Source organism: Sceloporus occidentalis, unplaced genomic scaffold (assembly GCF_023333645.1).
Source record: "Sceloporus occidentalis isolate IW3139 unplaced genomic scaffold, rSceOcc1.0.p SCAF_48, whole genome shotgun sequence".
Classification (NCBI taxonomy): domain Eukaryota; kingdom Metazoa; phylum Chordata; class Lepidosauria; order Squamata; family Phrynosomatidae; genus Sceloporus; species Sceloporus occidentalis.
The window spans coordinates 4,014,113-4,027,780 of record NW_028317028.1 but is presented as its reverse complement, the minus strand read 5'-3'; the positions used below and the strand labels follow the sequence as shown (position 1 = coordinate 4,027,780).

General features: G+C 41.4%; 1 protein-coding gene across 1 annotated transcript in view; it reads left to right on the top strand.

Moving 5' to 3' along the window:
* NCOR2 (nuclear receptor corepressor 2) overlaps positions 1 to 13,668 on the top strand; it is a 127,362-nt gene that overhangs the window by 103,015 nt on the left and 10,679 nt on the right. Inside the window, exons 30-37 of the mRNA XM_089491036.1 lie at positions 2,807 to 3,087; positions 5,040 to 5,403; positions 6,632 to 6,859; positions 7,154 to 7,405; positions 9,048 to 9,182; positions 9,670 to 9,786; positions 10,673 to 10,841; positions 11,046 to 11,563. Of these exons, the coding sequence (XP_089347162.1) occupies positions 2,807 to 3,087; positions 5,040 to 5,403; positions 6,632 to 6,859; positions 7,154 to 7,405; positions 9,048 to 9,182; positions 9,670 to 9,786; positions 10,673 to 10,841; positions 11,046 to 11,563 (2,064 nt within the window). The remainder of the gene's footprint in view (positions 1 to 2,806; positions 3,088 to 5,039; positions 5,404 to 6,631; positions 6,860 to 7,153; positions 7,406 to 9,047; positions 9,183 to 9,669; positions 9,787 to 10,672; positions 10,842 to 11,045; positions 11,564 to 13,668) is intronic.

The window sequence follows — 13,668 nt, the reverse complement described above, 5'->3', positions numbered from 1 at the left end:
CCCACATGGAACACACAACATAATCTTGACATAACACATGTGTGGGCAAGAGAGAGGATTCTGAACATCAGCACTGCCAAGGGGTCCTGAGGGCAAATTTAAAACCTTTTTGTGGGTGGAGTGCAACTGGCTGGAGCCTGTTAATTACCTTTGTCATTTGTTTTTTATTTTGTTTGCTGCTGTTTTATATCAGCTCTGGTGAACTTGATCTTCTAATAGGTGCATTCATTAAAATTGTAATTTCAAAGACCGTTCACATGATGCTTTCACTGAACCAAGTGAAGATTAAGATCCAAACATTTAGCATGCCATGTACTGATCTGACAATCCAGTTTTAAAGGGGAAATGTTGCCATCGCAGCTTTTATCATAATAGATCCACATATGAAATCTACCTAAGCTTCTTTGTCAACCTGTATAATTGGTTTGATATTTAGTTTCAACGTTTACATCCAGGGCATAGGTGGCAACATGTGGCAGGAGCAGCATTATCTCATCAACGTTCTGTTGTAAAGTTCTCTCCCATAGCTTCAAATCCCCTTTACAAGAACCAGTTAACAACTTTAAATACAGAGTAGAGCAAGCTTAATGTGTTTTACTATTCATGTAGCTCCTGTGAAAAAGAAGTTAAGATGCATTCCCCATAGTATATGTATAAGGTGTTATGGTATTGGGTTTATTTTGCTTTTCTTAACAAATCCATCATTTTATATACATAGATTTATCAAGAGTAAACAACTGTAAAACCTAGTAAAAAGTGCTCAATTCACAGTTATTTTAGCAACAACATTTTTCTTTCTCCTTCTTCTTTCTCCATCACCTCATCCTCACAGTTCTCCTTTTTGTTGCAAAACCATTACAGGCATGTTGAAGCATAACTTGATATTAGTAGAAACAAAATTGGTGTTTTACCTTTGATCTGTTTTACATTTAAAGTGTTCTATTAAGCTAGTTATTTTGCAGTTACTTGCAAGGCTGGTAATTACTACTGCCGCCCCCCCCCCCCCCAAAACAGTTCTGGATTATCATAAAACATTTTATTTATCAAAATGCTTAATGGTGGTTCTGGAAATCCGATTACTTGCCAGCATACCTTGGTCAAGTATTACAATTCTAGTGCACCACTTTTCCTTCTGTGACTGAATAAGACTATTGGACGTGAGCTCCCATCTATTTAGCTGCAAAGTAATTGTTTATATGCATTTGGCATCAACAGAACAGCTTTGAGCTAATGCACCGTAGCAGTATAGAAATATACCAAGCAGGTGCATGGTCCAACGGAGATATATATAATATGCTTGGATCTGGATCCAGTTCTATTTTGTAATCATCCCCAAAGTTGTTAAGGGTGTAAGGAGCATGCACAGACTCTGAGGTTCCAGACTGTATCTTGGCTAACTGAAAGTTTTATCATTGTGATCTGGAACTTCTGGCACTCCATTTGCTTTGGGTTACCTAGCGCATGGTACTCGATTGATAGGCAAGGTGTGCATGGTGGAAGACGTTCCCCGCAGCTGCTGCAGTACCAGAGTTTGCATGCTTAGGTTTTAGCTGGGTTCAGTCTTTGTAGGCCACAAATAAAACTAGTGCTCTATCTGATCTGAAATTTAAGGCAATGCGCAAGATCCCAGTGTCCTTGTGAAAAACATTGTGCTTAGTACACAATGTTCTTCTCTAGTCTGATCACCCCAAATGGATTTAAGTTCATCCCAGGTGAGCTTTGAATATACAAACAACACAGCCGCAGAATGAGGACACGGTTCTAGATGCTTTATGTTTACCTAGTAATCATCGTGGCTGTGTACCAGTGTGCAACTTCTGTTATTGGAGAGTTTAAATGTTCTCGGCATACTACCTACAATAATTTATAGTCAAGCAAAGTTGGTTTGAAGCTTCCAGAAGGGCAGTTTGAAAATGATCATGGGTGTGCTTGAATTATTATAGAAGGGAACTGCAACACAGGTTTACCAAAATCCCATCAATTACTTATTGTTTCAGTTATGTTGTTTTGTTTTTGGAGACTAATTAGAATCAATGTCATGATTGCTAGAAATGAATGAAGTGTTCCATGGCAGCCGGTAAGCACTATATTACCACACACCGGGATCTACTTAGTATACAGAACCAGCCAAGTTGTTCCTGAGTAATGCAGATTTAAATCAGTGAGATGTCTCCAAAGTCTCCACTCCCATTGAATTATGCATTATACGGGGCTATCTCAGCCCTTCATGCTGTAGAAGTCTGTCAGTGTTGGTCCTTCGTAATGAATAGTCAGGTGATGGAGCTGAAAACAACACTTTCCTGACAAGGTTCCTCATCTGAGGGAAGTTAAGAATGGCAGGGTTAGCATAGTATAATGGTTAGCACTGTGGACTTTGAATCCATCTAGTTTTACTTTACTGAGCAGATGGTAGGTAAATTGAACAGCCTCACATCAGAAGTGGTGGAGGGTAATGCATGGGGTAGGCATAAAGCTATTCAGAATCTAAGACAAGATCAAGGACCGATTAAGACCATTATGGGCATTATGGTATGGGTGGGATAATTGTGTGCACATCACAAACCTGAAATATTGACTTTGTTACAAGATGGCTGAGCTTACACTTTCTGCCATTTGTCTAAACTAAGGGTTAAATGGCATGGCATAAAATAATATATGTAGTCTTTCATGCCATCGTTTTACTTTTCATTTCTCTTCTGAACCTACAGAAGCATGTGTAAGTATGTAAATGAGTGTGTGTAAAGCCTTATGTATATACCCATTTTTCATAGCCATTTTTAAGATTTTTTTTGTGTTTTGTGTTTAGGGATTCCTCGATCCTACATGGAGGCTCAAGAGGACTACCTTAGGAGAGAAGCCAAGCAACTGAAGAAAGAAAGCACTCCACCACGTGGCCTGTCTGAAAGCTACAAAATAAGACCACATGAAGGACTTTCTGGCCCTCTAAAGATGAAGGGCCATGAAGCCATGGTGGCAACAGTAAAGGAACCAGGGAGATCTGTCCACGAGATACCCAGGGAGGAGATGAGACGTACACCTGAAATTCAGGTCACGTCTAGGCCACATAAGGAGGGTTCAATTACACAGGTAAAGTAAAAACTGTTCTTGAACACGCAAAAAAAATCACAATCATGTCCTATATCTTCCTCTTAACGTCTTAGGTTGTTATCAACCTGCTCTTGAATGACAGAGGCTGATATTTGTGCATAAATGAAATTTCACGTTCTACTGTTTTCTTTCTACCCCCTAGTAGCCATTTAATCCCTCATCATGGGTCTCTCTCACCTTTATTGTGTTTCATCTGTTACGCTCCTTACTTGATTCTTTTTTTTTTTTTCTTTTTTTCCCTACCTGAAATTCCTTCTAAATTTTATTCTATCCTCCATTCTTCCTTTTTCTTTATTCCATGTGCCCCATTCCCTTTTTTCCCTAACTTGAGCTTTTCATTCTAAAGTTAAAATTACTGTTGAAAATAAATTTGAATCTCTTATTTTGTTTTCTGAAACCAGCCTTTTTCCTTGTGTCTTCACACCAAAATTTGAAATGGCCAGATAGAGATGCTTTATTTTAGTGTCTGGAGACATGGCTGGGGATTTACATGTCACTTTTGCAGACTACAGATATCGATTTATGTAAATGATTAAGAATATTGCTACCACTCTATCCACTCCTTGCTTTACACGACTAATCTCTTACTTTAAGACTATTTTCTGTCTAAATGTTTTTTTTGTAAACAAGTTGAGTAAAGAAAACAACCAACAGCACAGCTTAACCCCTTCAATCCCAGGGGTTTTTGGTACCTCAAAGCCCAGAGCAATTTTGCCATTTTTGGGGTATGTCGGTTTAGCGATTGTTCTCTTTTCCTGCGAATAGTGTACCCATGTAAACTATATATTGTTTTTTCAAGGAGAGATAGAGTCACACGGACACGGTATCACACTGTGATCTCTATGCAGGTCCTCACAGACTGCAGGGGATATCCTGTCCTCCGATGACCTTCCAGGTTACGTCAGCAGTGATGCAACCCGGAAGGGAATGCCCGATCGCGCGTTTGCAACGGCGCGATCGGGCACTTTCAACTGTAACAGCTTAACGGCTTTCATGCCGGAAGCTGTTATAGGAGATCGGGCAGCAGAAAGCCGGCGATGCTTCACGAAGGGCTGGACGTACTGGGACGTCCATAGGGGTTTCTTAGTGGGCGTTTTTTGGACGTCCCAGTACGTCTATAGGGCATTGAAGGGGTTAAAGGAGTTAAAACATTTCAGAGAGTCCAGCAATACATTACAGGATCTCCGGGAAGTAAAGCAGAAAGCATTGTTTGCCTTTGGTAGGGTTACGGCTGTTCTTTCAAAGCTGCTTGTTCAACTAGCAAAGCCTGCATTAATACAGGGATCTAGCGAATTAACATTTAAACTGATGTGGTTAATGATCACAGCGTACTTTTACACAGTTGGCTCAAGCGTCTGGAAGTCCTGAGGCAGTGTTTTTTGTTGTTGTAAGTCAGCGGGCACACATCCACAAGAATGCATGATACGAGCCAGTCCAGAGATCTCGAGATCTCTGCCAAATTCTTGTTAACATGCTAGAGCCTGCAAGGAAAGCGTCTCGCTATTTTTAATGGCAGCTGCCCTGATATTACTTTCTTTCTAAGAGGCATTTTCTTAATGCAGTTATTTGTAAGAAATATGTAGTAGTGCTAAAAAAATATTTTGATAATGGATAAATGATCCGGTACAAGATAACCTACATTTAACAAGCTGTCAGAGACTGCGAGCTGATTGCGTTCAGGAAGCATTTTGCTTACCCCTGCCGCACGGACACAGAGAGCCCAGCCACATCCAATAATGACGTAACGTACATACGTGCCTTATGAAATAGCTAATTATTACTTTAATGTAGCTTAGTGTTTGGCAAGCCAAGTTCCAATGCTTTTGTTAATTTTGGAAATGTATGTTCACCTGGGTCCCTAAGCTTTTCTTTTAAGAGGATAACTAACAGCATATTTTTAAGAGGTTAACTAATGGTCTCGTTTGATGCAGGGAACACCTTTGAAGTACGACAGTAGCTCTTCTGTCGGTGCCAAAAAGCACGACGTCCGATCTATAATCAGTAGTTCTGGTCGTCCTTACCACAGTCTTCATGCGATGGAGGTTTTGCAAGATCCCAGAACTATGGAGAGAGTGTGTTATGAGGAGGCAATGAAAAGCCGACCCAGTTCTGTCACTTCCTCCGGTGGCTCCATAACTAGAGGTGCTCCTGTGATTGTACCCGACCCTGGGAAACCAAGACAGTCTCCTCTTTCCTATGAAGACCATCAGATGGCCCACAGTGCTTCTTTCAGCAGCCATTTGAACAGAGGTTCTCCAGTGACTACAAGGGAGTCTGCACAAAGACAGCATGACGGTAGGCATTTTTCTTGTGTTCACTTGTGACATCAAACTTGCTAGGAACTCTACAGCTAACTCAAAAATTTCTTTATTCTACTGATAGCATCTTAAATGTACAGATATCCTTAGTGTTAGTCAGTGACCTAGGCCTATAGTGGCGGATCCACCAGCCCCTTTGCCTTATAACTGGAGCCAATCTCCCTGTCTGCTTATTGGGTTCTTTTGTGCACTACTCTTTAGTTGGTTCATATTCATTCATATCAAACGAAAGACGGAATGTGGAGTTAAATCCAAACGGTCCAGGATAAGTAAAACCAATGCTTTATTCCAATTGAATGCAGAAAGAATAGCAAAATGAATAGCCTTACTTGTTTCGTGCTATGCAGCACTTAATCGTAATTGTGGTAGTGCCACAAGCGTTATTTTTTTGTTAGATCTCATTTATAAGCAGCGCATTTATGCTGTGTAGTAGAGGACTGCATTGGGAGGCGGGTCCCGCGGGCGGTCTTGCTGGGGCTGCGGGCGGGAGCGGGCGGTCAGGCACTGTACCTGCGGGTCCCGGTAATCCCGCGCAGTCCCGCAAGGCTGCCTTCTTGCTGCTCCCTTACAGTGTCTCCTAGCTTGCTCCGCCCAGGAACAAAACGGAGTCACGTGATGTGACGTCACTTCCTGTGACTCCGCCTTGTTCCTGGGCGGAGCAAGAGAAGAGACGCCGTGAGGGAACAACTCGAGGGCAGCCGCGCGGGACTGCGCGGGAAATCAGGTAAGGAGGCGGCATGATTGGCCACAAATGTGGCGGGAGCGGGCGGGATTGGCCACAAATGGGGCGGGAGCGGCACACCCACATTGCGGGAGCGGGATTAAAAACCGCGGGAGCGGGATTAAAAAAGTAGTCCCGCGCAGGGCTCTACTGTGTAGGCCTGTCTCTGCCTCCTAGTATCCTCCGATGCGTCATTGTGAGACACCATATTGACTGCCAGGTCAAGCTACAAATGGCAAATTTGAGTAAATACTGAACTTTATAATGACTGTATTGTCATCTAACGGACTCCAAAATCACAATGCCAATTGAGGGAACCGACCTTTGTCAACTATTTCTCTACCTGTGTAAAAGTTTGACCTTGTTTAGTGTTAGTTTGTAAATGCAATCATTAATGCAACCCTAGTGTGTTCAGGTTCCCTTATTAATTTAGTGGCGTTTTTGTACTTGTTATCCTTATTAAATGTCTCTTTTTCCTTCTCAGGAAGCATAACTTCTGGAAAACCGGTGACTCAAGAGAGGAAGAGTACCCCGAATCCCAGAGAAATTGCTAACTCAAAGTCCCCTCACACCACAGTCCCAGAGCACCTTCACACCATTTCGCCCTATGAACACTTACTGCGTGGCGTTAGCCCGGCTGACCTCTATAGAGGTCACATACCTTTAGCATTTGATCCTGCAGGAATTCCTAGGGGAATCCCATTGGAAGCAGGTATAGCATTATAGGGGATGAAGGGGGGAAAAAAGCATAATAACGTGTCTGAAATGGCGCATAAAGTCTGCAAACATGAAAACAGTTGCAAGTATTTAAATGTGTTTAACCTGAACAATTGCTGACAAACCATGTTTGCTAGAGAGCTTTTATTATTTTCCACGCTGGCACCGTTTTGATATTATTGGGTGAATTCTGGTATTATTTGGTGATTTTCTCCTGGCAGTTGCAGACGGTGAATATAGCCGTCCTTGTGTCTTCCCTGCTAAAGAGCCTTGGTGTTTGTTTCCACAGCTGCATACTACCTGCCTAGGCACTTAGCCCCGAATCCTGCCTACCCCCATCTTTACCCTCCATACCTCATTCGTGGATATCCAGACGCGGCAGCCATGGAGAACCGACAGACCATCATCAATGACTACATCACATCCCAACACATGCATCACAATGCAGCTGCGGCCACGGCCATGGCACAGAGGGCGGACATGTTGCGTGGGCTACAGCAGAGGGATTCTCCGCTGGCGCTAAACTACACAGGTCCTCGAAGTATGCATTGAATGTCTGGTCCACTGTTGTGTGTCTGTGGCACTCTTCCTAAGACCACAGTTTTAAAATGAGGCACTATTGTCAACGACCTGTAAATGTTATCGGTTTCCATTTACTAATTTCTTGTTCATTTGAACATTTTGCAATCTGCTTCCAGGGATAAATGAATCTCGTAATTGAATCCTGCCCACAGAGTACTGTTAGCTGTGGTGTATGTTCTAAAATGAATGGTTTTATGGTTCAAAGGCCAAATATAACTACCGTGTACCCCATATTGATGGGACTGTTGCTGCCCACCCAACTGAGAGTGCCAGAGCGATGAGCATTACAGTGGATCAGTGTGTAAAGTTTCATTAGCAACACAGAGCATGCCACCCATGTCAATAATGTGTTTTTCACGTGGTGCTTTACTATATGTGTGAGGCATAATTAATTTTGATCACCTTGTGAATTCCCATTTTCTTTACGGGATAAGGAATAAACAGCGTATCGTTCACTTCTTAGTACTGGAGCTGATATTAGCAGCCCATAGATCCCCTAGATCTGCCAGTTCCCACGCAGAAGCATAAGATGGCTTCAATTAGTAGATATGTTTGTTTTTCATCCTGCATATAACTGTGTGGAACTTACGTGCCCTTGAGTTATAAGTAGAATCATTCCTTTCAGGGAAACATTTTACAAATTTAATGATGAGAAAATGGCTGGTCTGGCATAGATGCGTTTTATTTGCATTTCATGACAAATGTCTGGGCAGTAACAACAGTTAACGCTACATCGTTTTTCACGTGTGCTGTATTTGCAAATTGGTGTAAAAAGTAAGTTTTACTTTACTGAGAAGGTGTTAGATCAGTGAAACATCCTCCCAGCAGAGGTAAAGGTTAATACGGTGTGAGGGGTTTTAACGGTGCATGAGATGAGGCATATGGCTGCCCTAAAAATACAAGACAGGACCAAGCACAGATTAATGTTTGTCTTTACAGCAGAAGTTACAGGCAGGTAAGGCAGATTAATGGCTCATTTTTTGTAAATGCCCTGTTTCTGTGCCTATATCACTATTCTCTAATAACATGTGGCTACTTGCCATTTTTAAACCCTATTGATTCTATACTTTACGTGCCTTGATCCTTTTATTTTACAAGTGCTGCCCAGCACTAGGTAGAGTTTATAAACATAATTAATTTAGTTATACCTTGAAAAGTGTTCTGCAGCATGGATCATTTCTAGACACCAGTGAACGGTCTCAAAATCCACAAGGTCTGTCCAAACCCAGTCCCCAGGAACCAAAGTAACTAGATTTAACTTAGAACACTCTCAAGGACGGAGAAACAAAGGACATGGTTAAGGGAGGCGGATATAACCTTAGGTATCCTCCATTTACTTAACTCAAGAAACGTTTGATTAGAATTATTATTGTTTTATATAGCACCATCAAATTCCGTAGCGCTGTACAATGGGTAGGCAGGACATAACAAGTAGTATATAACATAACAAATTGACAAACAGACACAGCAGGTGAGGAGGGCCCTGCTCAAACGAGCTTACAGTCTAGAATGATTTTGATCAAGTGTACGTAGTTGTGTTGTTCAGACAGATGTGTCCTTTTGGTTACTAATGCCCTGCTATCCTGCTTTGTCATCTATAGGAATCATAGATCTTTCTCAAGTGCCACATTTGCCTGTCCTCATACCTCAATCCGCGGCCTCCTCTTCGGGAGCCTACATGTCCGGCACCCCTCAAACTTTTAGCAGCCGACACAGCAACTCACCACTTTCCCCAGGTATTTCAGCGACATTCAGGTCGCAATCCCATTCAACTTAAAACATAAAGTCGCATATGCTTCCAAATTTCCAATTATAGGGAAAGGCAACTATTGCAAGATTATCGGTAAATATAAAATAATCTTCATATGTGTAAATTGCTAGAAACATTTACATGTTGACAGCTGGTCCACTCAGTGAAAATATTGTGTTGTCGGCTATGAAGTGAGTCCGGAATGTGAACATGCTCCTCTGACGCATATAAATATGAGATAAGAATATGATTTTCAAATTACTATATATAGGCCAACTGAATGTTTTAAATTTTTTCCCAATTTCCCAGCAAACAGGGGTAGTTTGAAACCTTTGCAATAAACAGATGAACGTTTCTATTAAAGTCTGTGTTTATGTTTCTAATACGTGTCTAGTTGGATGAAATATTCATGCCTAGCCTTTATATACTTTGTTGCCTGGATATCTTTTATAAATGTGATGTTACTATTCCAGCAACCACCACACACATGACCAAACAGACCTCATCAACCTCCGAGCGAGAACGGGAAAGAGAGAGAGAAAAATCGGTGCTGACAACTACTGTGGAGCATGCGCCTATATGGAGACCTGGTGAGGATTGTACCGTTCACAGCCGTGTGTATTAGATGGAAAACGGCTTAGGAGGTGACCTAATTAGACTTGTGTTGCATCTTCTGGGGCAGGATTGTGTATCTGTTATAATACCAGGTGATCTCTTCTGCTATAATTCTGAAGTTAGATAACCAGTGGTTAGGTTTCAGAGCCTAAATGTGTCCTTCAGGGGATAGAGAAGCCACTGAAGGTAAAATAAAAGGAAAGTGTTCCATGTGTCCATAATCCTTTAATACATAACATGCAGTCAATCCATATCATGTTAGCATCACGAAAACATATGTCCCGCTCAAGGATGGATTACACGAGAAGGACCCCTTGCGGTCTTGTTTCCTTCCTTTCTATTCTTTGGTCATTTCTTTGCAACTCACTTGGTGACCTCTTTTCCTCACTTTTGTCTATCTGCTTTCCCTTTTTTCTTTTATCTTGCTTGTCTTCTTTTTTATGTTTTTCATCTTCTTTCTAACTTCAACCCCCCCCCCCAAACATATATACACACATGCAAACATCACACACACACATACACTGTATATATATTTTTTGTTATAGGGTATGTGTCTGAGGAAAAATGGGTGTAGTAGTGGGGATTAGTGCAGTTGTGTACTTAAACTAGAATAAATTACTATTAAAACGCTGAAGTCCTACAGAATGGGATGACAACCAACATGCTCTGGTAAAAACAGATACAAAAGTTTTATAAAGTTACATTTTATTAATAATCTTTGTAAAAGTTTAACTAAGCACATAGTAAACCTATATTTAATCTCTTGGCGTGTTTTGTAATAATTTCTGTTGTTTTAGTGGCCATTAAATTAGCAGAATATCTGCACGTTCTCTATGCTGTGACATGTTTGTGTGTTTATAGGCACGGAACAGAGCAGTGGACGTTTGCCTGGACAGAGCCACAGCCACCAACACTCTCCAGCATCACCACGGGCTCACGAGAATGTCCAGCAACGCCCAAGTGTTCTTCACAACACTGGCATGAAAAACCTGATGACAAGCACAGAAAGTGCAACAACCTCTGTATTACGGTAAGAATTCCCTGGTTAATTTCCATGGCCGTGTGTAGTGCAGAGCAGACAAAAGGATCTGAGATTTTGTATTTGGTCTCTGTGTAGATCTCTCACAGTTATAATATGGTATATGAATGAATTATACTGTGAAGTATTTCTTTTTAAATGTAGTCAATCTCAAGGTTAGTGGTTCAATAACTACCTGTTTCTTTGCATCTAAAGCTCATCTTCAAGTTCATCACCCATCCGATCCTCCATGCAGTTCACTACAGCTTCTCACCGCTCAGCCAGTGGACCTGAGAGCTACCAATCTGTGGATCATTCAATTGTACAGAAGGAGATAAGGGCCCGTGAGGTCAAAGTAGATCGTCCCAGGAATGAACATTTTTACAACTCCAAGCTGCAACCTGTAGCGGTCGAACAGACATCACCTATTAAGGCCATGGAGTCCAGGCCTCTTTCCACAAGTGGAGCCAGTTCCACTCACCACTATAACAACGTACAGGGGAAAAACCAACATCATCACCCCCTGGACCAGACTGCAGTGTCAGCCAGTGAGCAGCACAATAGGGACAAGACCCCAAATAAGCCCTTTTCCATGCAGGAACAGGAGCTTCGATCACTCGGTAAGACCACCATGACAGCGGCCAACTTCATAGACGCCATTATCATGCGTCAAATTTCTTGCGATAACGGGAAGCGAGAAAGAGGTGCGATAAGTATCGACTCCAGTAGTGATGGTAAGACATACGGGAGCAGGTAGTCCAAAGCTTGTGGCCTATACATACTACATACACACGCATTTATATATATATATATATCGCACATATTTTCTTTCAAATGCACGAGCCAGTGATTGGCTTTTTAAGCTTCAAGGGTGTTTTCTTTTAATATATATATATATTTTTTTATTTTAATTATTTGCTTAAATCATTTGTCTCCAATTTTCCATTATCCAATTACATTTTTTTAATTTATTTTTTTGCAAGGGGAGTTTTTGCTGTTTTCATTCATTTTTAATCTAATTCGTGCTTCACTGGCCTTATTGTAGATGTGATGATATTCTCTCAAGGGCTTAACTCTAGAGCAATGTGTTGCTGACCCCAATGGCAGCAGATGGGTTCATCCTTATATAAACTGAATGCAGAGTATTTAAAAGAGGCATTCCAGCACAAATGTTTTAAATGCTAATTGGAGTCCATTTAGCAGAAACCTCAATGCATTTTGCTTGGTAAAGCATGCATATTTGCAGTTTCATCACTGTACATGATTCGATTTATCCCCCCCCCCCCCCCGCGAGTTAGTATGTCATGATGTGTACAGCTATATGCTTTTTTCCTTTAATTTTCACTTCAAGTAGGTTTTTAAGAGATGAAGTCAGGTATTTGGAGCAACTATTGAACATCAGCTTGGAACTTTTAGTTTCGGTTGGCACTCATCTCTTAGGAAAGCTCACATTCGCAAGAGCTGAACTTCTGTAGAGCCAAAATTCCAAATACATATTTGCACTGTGTATCGCTGTATACTTCATGCCACGCAATGGAGGGGAGCTTTACACAGTGACAAGGAAAATAAATATGGACTCTTACACGCATTAAAATGATACAATTTTGGGACTGGAATGTCACTTTAATATTCGGTGGTGAGTGCGCTGTCAGGGTCAGTGCTGTTAACTTTTGTCTGGAAATGTGGGGTATATATGGGGTGCATCTGTGATCTAGACGTTTAAGTAAAGCATTGATGGGGGGGGGGGTCTGGTTAGTAATCTAGTAATCTGTTCCTTGCAGCAGCATCTACCTATTCACTGCCAGATGGGCTGGCAATGCTTTCGCCTTCCCCCTGCCCATACCGCCATGGCAAGGAAAGACTGAAAGCCTAAACTAAACCCCCTCCATGCCTTTTCTATTAGCTTTTGTTTGTAGTACGAATATACTGGCAGTAATCCAAAACCCAGATTTAAGCGGGTACTTTACGATCCTGAAGCATGGCATCGAGGAGGTTTGGAAATATTTTTGTTAACCCATCATTGCCAAAGGATTTTAAATCATGTTGCTGTGTAATTTTTGGGCTGATTGTTTACTGAATGCATATGCACCCACAAACATAAAGCATGCAGGAGTTTTGTTAAAAATTTGCCTGTGGTCAGTAACCTGTCCCTTTAAAAAGTCTAAAGTTTGTTGCTTGACTGCCCAGACACAGACACGGATAGCACTTAAAGTTGTAATCACTTAATTGTGGGAATTAGACGGTTGCAACATCACAACCCACTTAACTACATATTATAAGAAAATGCATAGAAAAAATATCACACTTTTTACTGTGATTCATTGGCCAGTCGATGAGGCACGATTTAGCCTGCAAGATTTTACCTTTCCACATTACATTACGCGGGTCTTGCAGAAGGAGCCGTCTCTTGTTAGCCTTTCACATTGCGTTGTGATTTGTGATTAAACTGCTTAATGTCACTGAAGTTGGAGACAGAACTGGAACTGCATTGGTAGATTCTAATGTGGCTCTGTTTAATTAGAGATTGTAGTGCACCTATCACCAAAGCCTGCCTTTAATCAGTTTGACATAAAAAAGTATGACATAAAATAGCATACGTTATGGTGGGTATAGGTGATGGAAAACCCTTCCACCTAAAATTACCCAGAATCCCTTGTGGTTGTAGCAGCACCATGAGATTTCTGAGGGGAAAAACCAAGCCTTCTGGCTTGTCTGGTGTCTGTAGATGAGTGTTTAATAATGCTTCTACTACTGACATAAAATAATGTATGTAGTAGCTCAGCAGCAGGCCCTCGATGAGCTGTATCTTTTAATAGCCGCACATAGAATCATCCTGTTT